The following is a 19043-nucleotide window of genomic DNA, read 5'->3' on the forward strand; positions in this document are numbered from 1 at the left end:
GGAAGGAAAAAAAAATTCAAACCATTCCTGCTTCCTTCTCTGTTTTTCAGTTCAGCAGCCAAACTGACAAATCAAATGTTCACATTGCTATACTTTCAATCTTGATTCTGTTATAGACATTCTGTGCTGTCATTTAGAGCCTGATCCAAAGCTTTACTGAAGCTGTTGGAAAGATGACTAGATTTCCATATTTTAAACAAAAGGGGTAAAGTGGTGGGAATTTTCATTAAGTGATTCCAGACCACTGGAGACAGTCTCAGGCAGTTAAGTTATTGCTGCCCTACTGTTAGAAGTTACATTTAGATATTACATCTTAAAACAGAGACAAAAAAGTATTTTTTAACAGAATACAGTTTGTTTGAGGAGTCTAAAGCACTCATGTGACAGTCTTAACTTTTCCTGGCACTTGATGAGGAGAATGGGCTTGAGAGATGGAGGGTTTTTTTATTACCCTATTATATTTCTTGGTGGAGACACTGGGATAATGTCATATTTTATTATTTGTGTTGTGCATTTTAATGGATAGCAGATGCTTGAGAGTATTTTTTTCTGTAGGTGATAAATATGGCAAGTACTGTCCCTTCCCTCATGTCAGCAGTAGGGTGTGGAACCAATCTGCTGGAAATTTAGAAATTAATCTCCTTTATAAATATTGATTTGAAAGATCCATTTTTTAATAGGAATTCAATGTTTTCTTGGAGTCCTTAATAGCTGAAAAACTCCTCTGTTACTCTGTACCCTGTTCTCTACCTTCCCTGAATATACTGCCATGAGGAATGAATACTTAAGTAACAACAGTATTGCTTTTTCTCTTGGTAAAACATGTAACTTTAAAAAATGTTTCAAAGTAAAAACTACTTTCAGTATATTTATTTGCAGAAAGCTAGTTTATGGAGTACACTAACTTTTTGTAAGTATTGCTTTACAGCTTTTTGGCAGTAACTCAGCAGGCAGTGCCTATCTAGAGAAGCAATTAAGGACAAGGGACTTAACTGTTTACGGGTACAGCACCTGCTCAAATGTCTCCTTAAACCTTTTATTGAAGAATGATATCACACTTTGAACTAGTAAAATTCTTCTCTCACTTTTCAAAGGGCCGGCACTGATTGCAGCATTGAAGGCAAATATTAGGATGGGTGAACAAGGATTAGGTCTTACAATCATACAGAATGGGCCATATCTCCAGATAACAAGCCTTGTTGAGAAAAGCTGTGCAGCTAATGAAGGAAAGCTAAAACCAGGTAAAAAGAACCAACAGTGATATTCAAATTTAATAGCATTGAAAAGATTCTTGTTCTGCATGTATGCTTTGAGCCTGTCTCTGATTTATTTACACTTACACAGATCAAAAGAAACTCAATTTAAAATTACAGAGAAAAGAAACTAGCACAAACTGTATAAAGCTCAGTGCCAGCATTCCACTGTAATGAAATACTTGTGATCTTAAAATAGCTGATATGGGTGACTGTTTCATAATCAGATCAAGATTTAAGTCTATATATTGTTCTCCAGCAAAAACAGATTTCCTGTTCATCGCAGGTTTGTCTAAAGATAGTTTGACTGTTACCTTTATGTGGCAACTAAACTCGAGTAATATCATTCTTTGTTCAGTGCATTATTATTCAAGTAATTCTACTCTACAAGTAACACAAAACTTCCCAAAGGCTTGAAATGAATTTTCTTGATTGTTTGCTTTTTACTTCTCTTTATTAATACAGAATAGTTGCAAAGTAGCAATGGACTAGTCTCAGTGCTCTAACAATCCATGCAGGTGTTCATTTGCTAAATGCTTTAAACCTGAAATGTGCCATATCAATACTAACAGACTATTACTAGTTATTAAGGTTTCTGGTGGAACATCAGACACCTATATTTAGCTTGTAATTGAAAGCTCTGTAAATTTGACTGCTTCACCTGGGTCCCTGGACCAATTACATTGGACTCATGAACTACAGTTTGGGGACGATAGCATGCTATGTTATTACCAAGTATTAAATTGTCTCTAATGTAGAAATCTATGAAGCTAAGTCTTGAGTGTAATGCAGGCATTTAGAAATTTACTGGCTGTACAGTGAAAATGCGAATCTTTAAATTAGAACAATTTTCCCAGCATTGCCTTTATAGTTTGGGCAGTCCCTTATTCTTACACCTTTTGGAGAGTATTAAAATTCTATGCACTAGGAATGGCACTTGTTTGATGAAATAAAAAACATTGAGTGGATTTCTTAACCTCCTTTTAGGAATGGCTTTGCACTTTTGATCCATGTATAAAAATCAGTGGAAAAATCCTGAGCATAAAATAGAAATGGATTTGAACTAGCTTTTTTTTTTTTTTTTTATTATGGTTATCTTGGGAACTGAAAGGATTCATCTATTCCCTAAAAAAAACCCCTATGGTATACAAAAGCATATATATGATACTGATTTGTGGATTTGTTTGGGGTTTTTTGCATCTGTAAGGTAAAAAATATAGAATATCACAAACAAGTAGTTCTATTTGCAACAATTTGAGAAAGGCAAGCTCCAAAAGCATTTTCAATAAAGGCTACAGGAACAAGGAGTCAAATTATCTATGGCATATGATGTATTTGATATAGTGCAACAAGTGTTGAATAGTTTAAAGGGATTTGAGGACTGGTAACAAACATTGTCCCTTTGTAGCTGATCTTAGGTTTTGGAGCCAAGAGGAACAATTTGAGCATGCTTCATGGACCACCTGGATCTAACACAGCACATTTCACTCACACACAAAAGCAAATAGCTGAATTTGTTCAATTCATGTTAAGAGTGAACTTACAAAAACGTGGTATTTAAGACCAGAGCTAAAATTTTGCAGAAAATATAGTATTTTTAGAAGCTCCATCTCTTAATGATACCACAGGCAGCACACTTATTTTGGCATTAATACCAATGTACAGAGCATGGGGCTTGAGAAAAATATGATGCACAAATGCACTGCTTAGGAGTTTTTCTTAAGGTGAATTAGGTTTTCTCTTTATGGACTTATTTTTTCAGTTAATTAAGATTATTATCTGTACCATTTCAAACTGGAACCTAGAAGAACAATTTTGTTACTGCTTATAGCTGGAAAGAGCTGGTGCCATTCTGCTGACTTTAATGAAGAGGTAGAAATTAACAGAGGTATGGGAAACATTAATGTCTTAAAATCCTACAGTTAAACACACCAAACTCATATGTACGTATGCATGCCCTACTCTCCATGTCATCAAGAAGAAACAGGAGGTTTTCTCCACGTAAATCTTCAGTGGCCACAATCACAAAACTGATAGGTGAACTGAAAAGCTGGGTGGTTTAGACTCCAGATGCTGGAGCAGGGGAGCAAAATGATCTGCATCTGCAGTTCAGAGATGGCTTTAACTTGCCACAATAGTGTAATCAGGACAGTATGGGCAGAAGAAAGAGAATTCTAAAAGAATCAGGACAGTATGGGCAGAAAAAAAGAGAATTCTAAAAGGAGCTATTAAAAGCTGAGAGTGTCTTGCAGATATTTTAAATGCATTTTGAAACATGTAATTTGGGTGATTTTTTTTTCTGTTTGAGGCTGAGAATTTACATAAAACTGATGGTAGAAAGTTTTCTGTTGCTTTTCTGGTATCTGCTATCCTGGTACTTGTTCCAGAACTACTTGTTAGCACCCCATTAGAAACAGTATCTTGTGCCAGCTAGAATGGAGAAGGGGTGTGATGATGATGATGATGATGGAGTAGAAGGAGTAGTTAGCTGAAAAAGCGAATAAAGAAATGGTAGTCAGTAGTTCAGGTAAACAGTTTTAAAGCCTGTAAATTTCTGCTATAAGCATTTTTAACCCAAAAGGGTTAAGAAGAAAACAGAGCAGATGGAGAGAGGCGCCTTGCTCTGCCTAATATGGCATCAGACAGCTGTACCGCCTGTTTAAATCCCCTATGCTGTCTGTTGCTGTTCAGTACATAATGTTTCCTGATACCACTCCTCTGTGCAACTGTTTCTGCCAGGCTGCTGATAGAGCTATAGTCTGCTGCAGATTGATTTTGCTTGCCTTTTGCAGTCTCCAAAATTATAGGTTTACACAGTAATTGCAACTCCCCACCCACTGGAAGCCCATCTTGTTATACTCCATGGTATATAGAGATGCTGGGGCTTCTGTACTCTGTTGTTCTTGGACACACTACTGCTTTTTGCAAAACTGCAGCTCAGTGCTTTCCACAGGCAGCAGGTAGTCAGAACATTATTTGCAGCCTTATCCCTTCAAAAAAATGAAACGAACAACAACAAAAAAATCACCACCACTTTCTGCTGGAACTCCTCGGTCAGATTCTGCACCAGCTTTTATAGGCACCTACTACTTCTCCTCCAGCCTCGCTTGACATTGTCTTACAGTGTGCCCACGTGTTGGTTGTTTTTAGAATGGAGGGACAGGCACCTGCCACGGAGCAGAGCCAAACCCTGGAAACCTCCAGGGCCCCAGACGGACACAAGGTGACATGGCTGTTACACAGATTCTCCAGCATCCACCTAGGTAAACTTAGACACCGTGGAGGAGGGGATAAACAGCAAGGTGACATACAGGCTAGGCTACAGAAACATACAGACAGGGTATTCCAGCTGTGAAAAGGTACAGGGGAGCAGTAGGAAGATGCCAGCAGAACCGTTGGGAGCGCAGCTATGTAACCTCAGCTCAACCTTGCTGGAGTCTGTGTGGTCCCAAGTAGTGGTCCTGATCAGAGCATTCACCACTGTACCTTTATCTTGCCTAAAAAATCCCACAGAAATGGAAGGTAGCACTGAAGAGGCAATCTAAAGTTTAGCATGTTCACTCAGAAAAATCCCAAAGTAACCAGGAACTGCAGCTTTCTGTATTGTTGTGGAAAGGTTAGGTCTTAATGGAGCTAAAAAACCTAATTGATTAATTGAGGAAAAAAAATTGCATCCAGCTGAGAAGCTGCTAAACACATGCTTTTACATAAAAATGTCTAAGTACAGTGGTTAAGTCTTTAATTTTGTAATACTAACATTAAAAAAATTGAAAAAGTCTCTTAAACCAATTGTTCTCAATTTTCTTCCTTGCCAGGTGATGTTCTAATAAAAGTTGGACATGCTAATGTTTTGGGATGGACTCTGTGAGAGCTTAGACAACTCCTGCACAATGTTCCTGTAGGAACTACTCTACAAATCAGAGTTTACAGAGATTTTATTGAAGTACCTCTACACTGGCAAAGTGCAGTTGAATTAATTCCTGAAAGAAAGCTTCCTGTGATGACAATAGAGTAAGAAATAAGTATTGTATGTAATTAGAATTTCACACCTTATTGTTCCAGCAAGAAACAATAAATAGTGTAATAGCTTTTCCATTTTAGGATGTTAGTCTAAGGATTTACTTATATTTTTCTGAAACAGAAAACTGTGATTTGAAATGAACAAATACCAAAGTTTACTTTTCTAGCTACAGTGAAGACGGGGACAGGACAAACTTTAATTTTAGACATGCCCATTCCTGCCCCCACAGCGAGCACAGAAAGCCTGGCTGGCAATAATGCCACTGAAGTCAGAGGTAATGTCGGTTTGTAATAGCCAAACATCTACAGTTACAAGGATTGGACATCTTGCTACAACCATGTGAAAAGCTTATCTGTTTCTTAATCAGCCCAACTACTGACAGTGGTTAATGACTATGACTTTTTAAATTAAACTTCAGGAAAAATAAATTCTTGTGAGAGCTACTGCATATAAATTTTTAAAATGTATTGTTCTCAGTCCTAAAGGTGGCTCATATAGTACGTATAATTAATCTAGATGGGATACAAGGCAGTTACAAGTTTTCCTGAGGCACAAAGTTTTAATAGAAAAGAAACCTCAGAGGCAGGGGAAGGAACAGAAGTATTAAAAGGAGATAATTAGGCTAGAACAGCAGAAAGGAAGGTCTCACAGCAAAGGGCTTTCCAAGAGATTAAACCTCTAAGCTTATGTTTAAACAAATCAAATTATTTGCTGTTCTGAAGGAGCAGAAAAAGAATAGCTTGCTTTTGTGGTGACCGAATTACAACTTAGCTATTACTTTAGAGTCCAAAGGAAATAATGTGCAAAGGACTACAGACAGTAGTATTAGTTTGATATTAGAGGAGCTTCAGAACTAATGAACCTGAACCTATCTTTAGAACGAGCATTTGGAAAAAAAATTACACTCCAGGACTAGTTAACTAATGGCTATGGGAATTATTGCATGTTAAAGTAATACCACTGTGCTGTGTATTTTCAGCACAAATGAAGATGCTGCGGACAAAGATGACACTGGATGATGGAGACTTGGAAACTTCTCAGTATGAATATTCCATCATACTCTTGTGAATTCACTCAGAAGTTATCATCAATATCCAAAATTTGGCAGATCTCTGATACAGGCCAGACACTGAGTAGACACAGTCTTGGTGATGCTGTACCTCATGATGATGTCGATGCATTGAGCAATCCTAAATTTGAAGCGAGTGGTGTTAGACCTCCTTCACACTGGGCTATGGAAAACAATGTCACCAGTTCCTCTGCCTCCTGCTCTTCTGTATCAGATACATCCTATGCAGAAGAACTTGCCTTTGTTTCAGAGTAGCTTAAAACTTGAATTCTTCAAAATCTTTCTGAAGTTGTACTGTATCAGTTTTCTTGCAATACATACCTAGACTTCAAAAAAAAATCTAAACATTGTAAGATATGTGAAATTATATATTAGCTATATAAAGCTGTTTTAGCAATGCCCTCCCATCAGAGATGTCTTCAATGCTACTTGTGGAGAAGACACACACAAACACTACCTCTGCTAATACCAGACAAGCAGCAGTTGCGAGCTCTAAGAAGGTCTAACATATTAATCTTTGTTTGAAGGTAAATTTCTTCATTTTCTGGATAAGGATGGTGGAGACAGTTTATCAAGAACTTTTCCTGAACATAGAAGCAGTGGCAATTACAGTATTTGTCTGCATCACAGTGATCATTTTTGATATACCTATTTTTTACATCGACTAAAAGTCACTTTATTTTCTCGCTGTAGAGAGCCAGACTTAACAGCATCTTAGATATAATTTTCAGTAGAAAAAAACTCTACACAAAATGTATGAACTCAGCACTTTATTTGAGGAGTGCAAGCCCACAATTACTCCAGATTAATTTTCTGAAAGAACTGAATTCATAAATAACGTTAGTAGCGATTTATTTAGAACACAGGTGACTTAGAGCTGAGGTCCATCTTGAATCTGCATCCCAGTTTTGTTTTTACAACTCATCAAGAAAAGGAGTATTTCCCAAATCCCCACTAGCTGCCATTGATTTCTTCCCATTGACGAACTTCTTTGCAGCCTGCAAATAAATCAGAAAGATGCACATAAAGAAAAACTTGCTACAACAGTTTATCTTGCTGCTCACAGCCTCACCTTCAAGTTACTAAACAACAAATCCCAATGCTACTACAGTACATCATCAAATAAACAACTTTCCTTTTACTGTTTTAGTTGCTTCTAATCCAGCTCTTTGTTACTGTATAATCTAAACAAGAATGGTAGAATGACAGCTGGATATAAAAGGCATAAAACTCTTTGAAAATGTTTATTCCTAGAATAATTACTATACCACGATACAGTGGATCTCTCCTTAATACTAAAGCTGTTGCTACTGCAACACAAATTAGTGATGTCTGTGAAAAAACAAGTTTTCTATCTTATAATTTCTGATGGATTTCCGTATGAAGTTTTCTTCAAGTATAAGCAACAAGATAATTTGGAATGGCAATGCAGTGATGTCAATTTATCACTGAAAGCCTAGTTTTTTTATTAAGCACGCCAAGTATTCTAGACTTGGGAGTCCTAAAAGCCTTGACACAGAAGTACCTGCACTGGAACTAGTACCAAAGCTTTCCATGAATACTTGTTGACAGTTTTGGTAAATTTAAGTGAAGATGAGAATTTCACATACTCCCAGCTACGCTAGTTTGGAGGGTATTGGATTAAAGGGTCTTCTGTTAATAAAAAGTAAAGACATCAAAAGATAACCAGTTGGCATTTGTGAGTTGCCTTTTTTTTTTTTTTTAAAGATAGTATATGTGTGTGTTCATAAACACACAAACGAGCACCAGTTTTGTATAAACCCCCCCACACACAGTGATTAAGGAACACCTGGAGATGCTGACACATACTTACATTCACAACATCCGCAGTAGCTACAGAGTCGATTTTTTGAGCAACAACAGATGGTGATGTGTGTGTGCCAGAAACCAGTGACTCGGAGCCAATTTCATTCAGTAACCCTTCTGCAGTCTCCACTGACATCAAATAGGTGGCTTTCAGCCGATTTCTGCCATCACACAAAGCATTAAGTGAGCACGTAAGTCCTGTTATTACCTTCCCCACCACCCCTGTAAGTGCAATTACTGTCTGGTGCTTTTTAAGTTTTCAAGATTCCTCTCAATTTTGAAAGGTTTTCCTTTTGGTATTAGAGGACATTCAGAACTAATGAACCTGTCTTTACAACATGCATTTGAAAAAAAATAAGACTCCAGGATTAGTTAACTAAATGGCTGTGGGAATTATTTTCCTTCCTTCAAGTGTGGAAGGGTTCTGTAGTTAGGAAAGAGACACCACAAATAGTTAACCATGAAAAAGACAGAGTACTTGAACACCCTCTGCCTTGTAATGATCAGCCACCCCGCACAGTTAGATCTCTAGCTCAGAATTTCTTTCTGTTTGAAGTAACTAATGTAGGTACCCCAGGAATTTGACAAACTACGTTTAAAATTGATTCCAGTTTCTCACAAAAGACAGATGTATGCAGAGCAATTTTGTTGTGACAAAGAAGCAATGAATGTACTTAGGCTCCTTGTGCAATAGTTTCATGTTCTGTTAAAAGACAGCAAGTTTATACTGATTTTTTCTGTTTTACACGGTCTCACTGCTACCTATGAAAATCTTGGGTTTATAAGATTTTTCTTTTCTATTTTAAAAGGCAGAATGGCAGAAAAGTTTATTCCAATAGAATATAATTAAGCAGCTTGGTATTTTTGACTGAATTGCAAGACTCTGCAAATATCACTGACCTTGAATTTTAGGTTGGCTTTTTTGATCACTAAAGGAAAAAGAGCAACGTAGAAAATATGTGAAGCCATTCCAGAAGGGAAACTCCAATAAAAATTTTGGTATTTGAGTGAATCTGAACTAAATTGTTGTATTGCACAACTAAGTTTTAAGCAGCTCAGTGCAGTGTAACACTACTTTGAGATCAAGCAGCAACTAAGGTGCACAACACTGTAAATCAGAAAGTCTAAAACTTTGTTGGTATTATTGCATATCTAATAATAATTTTCCCCCATCTTCAATATTCCTAGGGGCACGTATTTTAAGCACTTGGATGTAACATCACTAATTCACTGACTCACACTTGCAGACCCTCATTACTACTTTCTTTGAAGATGCAAAAGATTGCTTAACTGTTTTGGGAATTGCTGCAGTGTGACTGTAAAGGGAATTACCTAAATAATACAATTTAGGATTCCTATTTACATTTTATTGCTACAGAGTGTGATTAAAACGACAGCATCTGCTGATACTTGCTAATTTCTCACACTGAAACAGTTTTCAGAAAACATTAACACTTGTTAACAAGTTTTTATTAGGAAATGTCACTAGCAGAGAATCAGTATAGCTTTGAAAAGAGTATTGACAGTGCTTCAGTTTTAATGCAGGAAAGTGAGCAGTCCCCACAGAAATAATTACAGGACAACAATAAGCTCTGCTGTACAGAATAGTCTATGTGTTCGACAAGTAGCTGCATGTTAAGAAACTTCTCTTTACAACACAAGACAGTTATTTATGCACTTACTTTGCCTTAGTGACATCATCATCAGTGATGCTGCCCTGAGCAACTGCCTTTACCTGGTTCAAAGCAGCTTTAATGACCTGGGAAAAATGAAATCATTTAAGACTTCTTCCCACATTAAATTTCAACATGTTATTTCTATTATATGACATCTTACAAACTTCAGGAGAGAGCAGTGGACAATGCTAGGATTGTCTGCCTGAACTCAGTTCTGAACAGCTTTATAACAAAACTAAAACCACTGTAATAAGTGCCCAAGTGAGACACAAAAACCAGTGTGGATTTTAATTGCAACACCACATTAATTTGTTTGTACAGTCTCACCATTTTTGATGAGAGCATTCAGTTCTAACAGCTTCAAAAGCCAGCATGTTCCTCATGATGTATTTAGGCTTACACATGTAAATCAGCAATTCAAAGTATTTCACTAGCTCTAGTTCATATTAGGTATTTGTACTTCCCAGAAAGCAAGTCTCATTATTTCCAGCTTACAGAGCTAAGTCATAACCGAACATGTAGCATTCTTATACAAGAAACCAGATGAATTAACTTTTTTTAGATGAATCAGTCACTATCTCAAATGAAAACACAAGTTTGAGGGTTATGTTAATACTTAAATAGTTAAATTCTAATCAACAACTCACCTCCCCAGCATTTGGAGCCTGGGATATGGTATAAATCCCAAAGAGCCCAGAGTCAGAGTAATTAACATTAAATGCAGAAGCCTGCAAAACAAATGTTATCATCAGCTGTTTCAAGTATCAGAACAACTCAGCATCAAGCATAGGAAAATACTTACTATTAGGATCTAAAATACTGTAATTCAGGAAGCTAAACTCCATCTGTGCAGAGGAAAGATCAGATTGGAAGGCCTCCTCTGAAATTTTCTAACTTGTGCAAGAATGAACTGATTAAGATTCTAGCTGGAGACAGTAACCTCTCAAAGGATAATATGCATTTTGCTTAAAATATCAGAGTACAGTAATCCTTTGAACTTACATCAAATGGCTGGGTAGTTGCTTTAGCAATACCCTGGGACAATTTGCTGGAAACATTGCTTCCCCTCTTGATGAGGGGTCCAGCACCTAACACATGCTGAAGAACACTGAATGCATTTGCTTCTGCACTCCCAACAGCAGCTCCTTCTGTTACAACAGCAGCATGGACAAGGCTATCGCCATTCTGTTCTCTGATTTCTCCTAAAAACACAACAACAGAATAAAAGGTAATGCAGTGTTTAGTTAGAAACTATTGTATTTTCAGAGGTATGGAAAGGAAACATTTCCAGCCAGGAGTTAGTTTCATAAGAAAGAAGCAGGGTGTGAAGTTATTGCATGTCCACTCAGGAAGACAGAAAGAAGCTGGTAGTAGGCTGTAGGTAATTTTAAAGTCATTCACATTCAAAAATTTTCTTGCAAGCACAAAACCAAGTACCCTACTATGCCTTATTTGAACCTGACCCTAAACCATACATAGTATGAGATAATAAAACTCAGTGAGTCTCCAGATAACAAATATCCAGAAAAGTAGCATTCCTTGTGGTCATAGTATTTATCCTATTTTGTAGAAACTGAAGTTTTTCTAGTCACATATTAAATGTTGGAGACTTTTTTCCCCTATTTGTTTACAGAGAAATCTGATACTCCAACTAAAGAATAGCTACTGGAGTTAGTACAAGATACTGCTCTGAAAGAGCTAAGTATTGCTTTGTCTTTTATGAAAGACTTACGACATTCTAACAGACCTTCCCTAAAAAGAAAGCCTACCACCACTTCTAGACAGTCCTTAATCTACTCCTAATGCCAACAGCAACCATAGACCAGCTTGTTTTTCACTTTATGGAATAAATTATCTTGCAGGTAAAGCTTTGTTGAAGATACAGGTTCAACTTTATCTGACAACTTTGCTTCATGGGGAATAATCCTCTGCTTATTTAGATAGATACCTCTGAACCGTCACTTCCTATGTACAGCATTTAGTACAACTATATAGTTTTCAGCTGCATCTTTGAGTAATACTACATTTATAATGAACAGAAAATCAGTAATTCAGGTAAGACACAAGAAACATACTTACCCCCTCGATAGACAGCCTTTGCACTAGAAATACCAGCTCCACTTCGGATATTTAGAAAATGCTCGGCAACTTGCTTTAAGTCAGAGTGCTTTACACCTGCAATACAATAGTTATTCCAAGTAATGTAATGGCATTGAAAAGCAACAGCAGTTACATAAAAGTGTTTTAAGTGTACCATAACATTTTACTTCTACAGGGAACTCAGATTTCTACAACAGCTTTCCCTTATGAACTGCAGGGTCCATTGAAGAACATACATACCTATTCCTACAAGAGCCATTCTTGCACTTGTGAAATTGTTCTGTACGAAATGGTGAAGCTGCAACAGTAAATTAACGTTTTAGGGTATTTTGTATAAAGAACAAAAATGGCAAGTGTGTTTCTGACCTCCCCCCTTACATTTCTAAATGCAGCAAACTCCAATACTTCCAAAATAAACTGTCTGTAGAATAGCATTTTACAAATCCTCCAGCGACAACTACAAACCCCTTTTATGCAGGAGTACTTGTATTTCATTGACAGATTTACTATCAACAGAAAACCACTGACATTAACCACCTCTCTACATGTGGACATGAGTTCTGTACCCAATACAAGAAGCTGCACAGAAATTATTTTAACACCAGACTAAAAAAAATAGTAAATACCGACTGTGTATTTACTAAATTAATTTTCTCTCTCAAGTGTTATCATCTATCCTCGATAAAGGAACTGAAACAGATTTATAACACAACACAAATAATCCTACCTGATCAGAAGTAATTTTTCCAATTTTGTAATCTGGACAATATAAGGGGTTTGCCAGGGCATTCTTATAAGCTACAGCATGCAAGTTTTCCAGCACTCCTAAGAAGAACAAAGTTTCAGTGATGATGATTAACATAAGAGCCACTTTGAATGAAGATTATGAATGAAACTAAATGTCACCCCAGTGAAAGAGAGCTGTGGTCCACTTTAAGGACCACAAGATCTGCAAAAGCACGTCTGGAATAATCCAATACACATGGAAGTTTCATCCAAATCCTTGGGCAACAGAATCTAGTCTGAGGGCTTCTAGTCTTTTGTAACTTGTTAGAAAAAAATAATCTATTAACTTGCATAAACCTAACACTTTCTGGCCTTAACAGCAAGCTATAAATGCAATCAGTGCTTGGGGGAAGGGGAGCAGTAGAAAACAACATCAAACCCTAACATCCTTTTAATTAGTTTCAGAATCGTTATCTTCACTGTAAGCATCCCTAGTTCTTGAGCCTGAGAAAGAACAGGCTGTTTATAATACTATTTGTAGCTGTGTGAGATGTCTCATCTATCTCCCTATTCAGATGCAGGATGCTCATGTCTTCAGTTCCCTTCTCATTAGTTTTGTCTTGCATCCATTAGCATTCAACTCACTCCCATTTGATATTCTTGTATTTGTTCATACTCCTTCCTCAAGAGAAAGATGACATTCCTTTCTTCATAGTTGTTTCTGAATGTAACTGTAACTGGAAATATTAAATTACTATGAAACCAGCCTGTAGTTGATACAAGTTTAAAAACCAAAGATTGTTCACAATTCTGATTTTAAAAAATAGCAGCACTTCAATATAACCCAGACATTTTCCAAAGCCCAACATTATGCTGTCACCTTTAATGGGTTATAGAGGTGAGCATGCTTCACAAAAGTAGTACAAATGATGTTTATTATATAGAACTACCTGGGTAAACTTAGATGACTAGATTAAAAGAACAGAAGATGTACTGGAATAGGCTTGGTTTGGCTGAGGCTTTGTGTTTGTGTTGGGTTTTGGGTTTGTGATTTGGGTTGGCTGGGGCTCTTTTAAGCCAATACACCTAAATTTATAACCCTAAAGCTGGAATCCACTTTCAGCATAATGAAAGTACATATTATTTTTATACCAAAATAACAATACAAATTCAAGAAGTCTTTTATAGAATATGGTTTCCACATTGATGAATATCTATATATTGTTTTTAGAATATAAGCTGCTGCAAATATACTGTCACAACAGTCATGACTTGCACATTCTTTGGCTGTAATTAAAAAAAAAAATCAAAAAGGTAAAATGGAAGCTGTCAAGGACAATGGTGTAAGCCATCTTCAGCATGTTACTTGCTGAATATTATGCACAGGCTGGAGAAACTTGTCTATATATAAAAATAAATTCTATAACAACAGAAAGACCATACCTATCAATGGGGAAAAGCTGCAAAATTAAAACTGTCATGTGACAGCAAGAGAAACTATTTTTTCCAGAGTTTTTCATTTTGAAGAAACTCCCACAAAGACAATGCAGTGGATCAGAAAATATACTTACCAACTTGAGGATTCCGAAAAGCAATAGCTTTGTCAACTTTTAATTGTGGCTGAAGATCAGTTACTTCCCATGGTCTGAACTCTGGTGCTGTGGTGACATTAAGAAGGTACTCCATCACTGTATCACTAGACAAAAAAAGTTACAAAGGCATTAAACACAACAGAAGCAGCGTGTATTTCTTTTGAAGCTGAAAGCAGTTCAAGCTAATCTGTAAACAACACGTTAACAACAAAATACATCCCTTGAGACACAATAGTTACGAGCACTGCTGTACAAAGTATGAGAACTCAGCTTCAGTTCTGCAGCATTCATATGCTCAGTAACATGATATGCAAACTGAATATTAATACAGTAATTTATTATCTTATTACAAAAACATGAAAATAGGTATTGCTCCTACCCTGTAAAATGGTAGGTTTCTACTACAGAGCAATGATTCCTACAGAATTCTACTACAGAATGCAGTAATTCCATTTACAGCATATCTAGATACCTACACGTAGTCACGGAGGCATTCAACAGAGTAAGTCATCTTCTCTCTTGTTGAGTACACGCTAAATAAGAAAAAACACAAAATCCATTTCAGCAGAGAACACAGAAGTGAATTTTCACACATATTCCCTACTGCTATAATTTGTCATCAAGATACGGACTAGAATATCTAGTTAACCTTAAATCTGCTTGAGATGACCATTTAAAGGAGTGATAATACACACGCAGAAGAAATGGACTTAACTAAAACTCATACCTTAAGTATTCAAGTAATAACAAATGTCTTGTGACCATCAGAATTTAAGATACCACAATAAATCAAGGTAAAACAACGAATAAGGCTGAATAGCAAAACCTGAAGAAAAACGTGTAATTTAGAAATTATTCTATTTGGGCAGAAAACATATTTGGTCTTTTCCACTTGCTTCAACACATTTGTGATTAACAGGAACAGAAAAGGTAGAGTCTCAAGTTATATAAAACACTGCTTTTAACCAAATTCTATGTAAAACAATCTTACTGGATGATTTCAAGACACATTGCAAGAAAGCAGGCACAGTGAGATCCCTCTTTTATTTCTCTTAGACTTGTTTTCTAGGCTTTAAACTCTCAAATCACGAAAGCCAACTACTGTCTGAACTGTTCCCAAAACTGCAGTATGATGAGTACTATCTATTCACAAAAGATGGAGAAAAAACCCCCAACCTATTGATTTCATGAAGTTTAACCTCAAAGCTTGAAAAGGTAGAAAGAACAATAAGCTTTCTGGACAAATTACATTCCTTCCAGGTACACAAGTTATATTTTGTTAACTGAAAGATGGTTTTAAAATATGAATCATGGGTACACTCTTGAACATTAATGAGAAGTACAAAAGATGTCCCTTGTCAATTTTCACCATTCAAATACCATTACCACACTGAGCATATCTGCCTATGTATTGTTGTGCTTATTGTTTTAAGTTTCCTTTAGTCATATTTTATGTCTCACCAAGTCAGATTATTTTTACATGTGGTTACAAACCTTAGGCTGCCCCCAACAGCTTCAATGCCACGAGTAATCCGGAAAGAAGATGCTCCTTTAGTAGTCTATTAACAAAAAAAAACCAACAACAAAACAACCTTAAAATTCTAGCTACTTTAAGAACAGATTTGCCTGAAGTTGTTCAGTGCTCAGGCAATCTTGAAACAGTATTTATTTATTCATTTATACAGAAACCATTTGGAAAAGTTGAGCCAGTTTACAGCATCCTTACTCCCAATCATTTCTATCACCCTCTCTCATTTTCCCCTGTAACTGCTCACATATTTGCTCCCCAACCTCATTCCAGAATGATCCAGGTTTGCCTGAGCATTTAATAGGATTCTTTGAATTAAATAAACTTGACAAAAGCAGGGCAAGGAATGCCTAATCGTCACAGCCTGGCTGCTGTGTGAGAGAGACCATGTTTGTATCTGCAGCTGGAGCCAGACAGCAATTGAGATCAACAGGCACAATGGGAACGGCCACAGTGGGTCAAGCCCATGAGACACTGAGCCCAGCGTTCTGTATGTGACAGTGGCAACAGACCAGGCTGTTTAGATGTAACACCCCACAAGCCATTCAGTGGTACTCCTGCAGTACCTACAGGAGTTACTCCTTTTAGCAAGTGTTTAGGGACCTGCTACAATGAATGTGACTGATTCTTCTTTGAACCTGCTGATATTTATTTACCTCCACAGAATCTTGTTTAACTGAAGCTAGACATAAAACAGGAAGGGAAAACAATGTGCTTGAAATATCTTAATGGTAGTAGTAAAAAAACCTATTCAGAAATATTTCACACACAAGAAAATTGAGTTTGTATCAGCCACCCAAATTAACTTTTACTGCAGCTTAAATAAAATGAGTTATGTGCATAGCTTGATATAGATATTTTTTATATATATATATATATACACACACACACATATATAGTTTAAGACACCACTGGAGAACATGATTCTAAATAAATGTCACTGTCTGTCTTCCAGGAAGTAATAGTATTTCTCCTGCACTTGAATCTGGTAACCAAGAATCAATGTACATTCTTTTGAACTTGATGGGATCTCCTATGTTAAATTTTGCCATATTGTTTCTTTTCACAATCATAAACCTTCCACCATTTCATCTACTGCCAGTATAATAACAAAGAGAATAAACACCTACCAAATTAGATGCAAGACGAAGCAAGTGAGCAGTTCCCAAGTTACTAGAAGTTTCATATCTGCTGCCTGCTTTAATAAACACACCAATTCTTGAAGCTGGAGAAAAGTTTTCCAGAGACGCAATAACTAAGCCATTTGGTAATTTTGTGATCTGTATTAAAAAGCGAAACATTGGTTTAGTCATCCACTGGAAGTACTGTCACAATTCTGCTTTGATTGAGTTTTAAAGAATAAATTTTTAAAAAAGGAAAAAAAAAAAATTACCAGTATTCATACCAACCTCAAGATCCTCAGACTCTGGAGATAATTTCACTCGTTCTGCAGTTGCTGAGGTTGCAACCTTAGGAGCTACTTTAAGTGAATAAAGTCTCTTCTAGAGGAGAAAGCGTAAGAGAATGGATTTCCTGAATTAGTTGATCACATGTTCCATTACATATTGAAAAAGCAACCAATTATAAAGTAGAAATACAACGATCAACTTCAAGCCCCAGAGTAAAAAGAGCGATTCCCTTTTAATTTCTCTGTTTTTTACATCACTGTTCAAACCTGTGCAATGACTTACACAAGGTCTCTGGAAGTTCAATAAGTAGTACTGTAAGAAAGCCTTTTTTCTCCTCTCTTTGCTGTTGTGTAGTAGAAATCTCTACTGATACTGTATGGTCTGTAGGACCACTGTATAGCAGTTAAAAGAACAGTCACAGCATCCACATACACATAACACAACTTTGGAGATTATTTATCAGGTGTAGGCAGTTCAACTCCTGAAGAGTCACCTCTCAGAGCACCAACCTATGTACGCTGACTGCTGCATACAAAGATGACACGTATGTAAGCCCCCAAACTGCAGTGTAATAACCAGAAGCAGACCTTCCAATTGAAGAAAGAGGTGAACATCGTAAGAGCCTTCCCTTCAGTGGCTGCCAACAGAAATGGTAACACTATTGATTTCGAATCTGAAATCCCTTTCACCTTTTTGGAAGTTTCTTATACTTGTAAAATAAATTTATTTATTACTCTTCACATTAAAAAAAAAAAAATCCCATATATCTCAAAGTAAAAACTGAGTAACAGAAACACTGCTGCTCTCAGCTGTTGGGATACCAATGACATAATTCCCCTTGCTTTGCCACAGACTACTCAGTGACTGAGTCTAGGAAAAACTCCTTTCTTCCCTCACCACAAATTTGCCAAGACACCTACTTTTGACCTCTAAGCCTACTTATTTATGAGTTACTAGAACACATCTAAAATTAACTCACATACTGTGACTCAGAAGTCATTCACCATCTTATTAAAGAGCATTTCCAGCAGAGACCTAACACATATTACAGCTGTCCGCTGGCTCAACAAGACTTTTTTGCAGAAGAACAAACCTTCTGCCCCTTCCACACCTCCGGGATAAGCCGAGCCTCACTTGCCAAAGGCACCACCTTGCCACAAGGAGCTAGATCTTAACCAGCGATAAAGGATCCCCTCCCAGACCGCTCCTCCTCTCTCTCCGGCCATACCGGAGGTCCTGCCTCACCGGCCACTCTGGGAGAGGCCTGGGGTGAAAAGCCCCGGGGAGCCCCTCGCCCCGCCAGAAGCTCCCAGCGACGGAGCTGGGCGCAGGCCGGCCCGCGGCCTGTCTGACCTTCAGCCCCGCCGCCCCACTCCGCCACCCGCCCTGCCGGCTCGACCGAGGCCTCAGCCCCCACCCACGACCCTCGCTAACAGCCCCACAGACACAAACGCCGCCCGCTCGGCCGCCCGCCCGCTGCCCGCCCGTCCTGCTCGCCGCCCCGGGGCTGGCTGGGGTCAGGCCCGCCGGCAGCCGCCGGAGGCCGGACAACCGCTGTCACGACCATCAACGCCTTTGCCCCGCCGCGCACAACGCCTCCAGGTCGCCCTCACCGAGAAGGAACGCGCGACCACGGAGAATCCCTTCATCTTTCCGCGCCCCTCAGCTCGGCCCCGGCGAGGAGAAGATGGCTGTCCCGGAGGAAGACTCTGCCTTCCCGACACGCCCCATAGCGCTTTGACTTTCTAGCAAGCGGATACCCAAACTCTACTGCTCGCGGTTACAATCACGCTTTGGGGGTAGAGCGACACCTCGCGGGCTTCCGGGGCGGCTGTGCGCGTG

General features: G+C 37.9%; 1 protein-coding gene across 1 annotated transcript; it reads right to left on the reverse strand.

The window, feature by feature from the left end:
- Positions 1–7098: 7098 nt before the first annotated feature.
- On the reverse strand, positions 7099–18949 carry UQCRC2 (ubiquinol-cytochrome c reductase core protein 2). The gene is made up of 14 exons (XM_074919477.1): positions 18815–18949; positions 17202–17294; positions 16923–17072; positions 15759–15823; positions 14741–14797; positions 14244–14368; positions 12674–12771; positions 12187–12244; positions 11926–12021; positions 10849–11048; positions 10494–10574; positions 9853–9929; positions 8178–8331; positions 7099–7341 (listed from the first exon to the last, which is right to left on the reverse strand). Exons 1-14 carry the CDS (start codon positions 18848–18850, stop codon positions 7258–7260), a joined length of 1374 nt encoding a protein of 457 aa, XP_074775578.1. The 5' UTR covers positions 18851–18949; the 3' UTR covers positions 7099–7257.
- Between the last annotated feature and the right edge of the window lie 94 nt (positions 18950–19043).

This window comes from Athene noctua, chromosome 15 (assembly GCF_965140245.1).
Source record: "Athene noctua chromosome 15, bAthNoc1.hap1.1, whole genome shotgun sequence".
Classification (NCBI taxonomy): domain Eukaryota; kingdom Metazoa; phylum Chordata; class Aves; order Strigiformes; family Strigidae; genus Athene; species Athene noctua.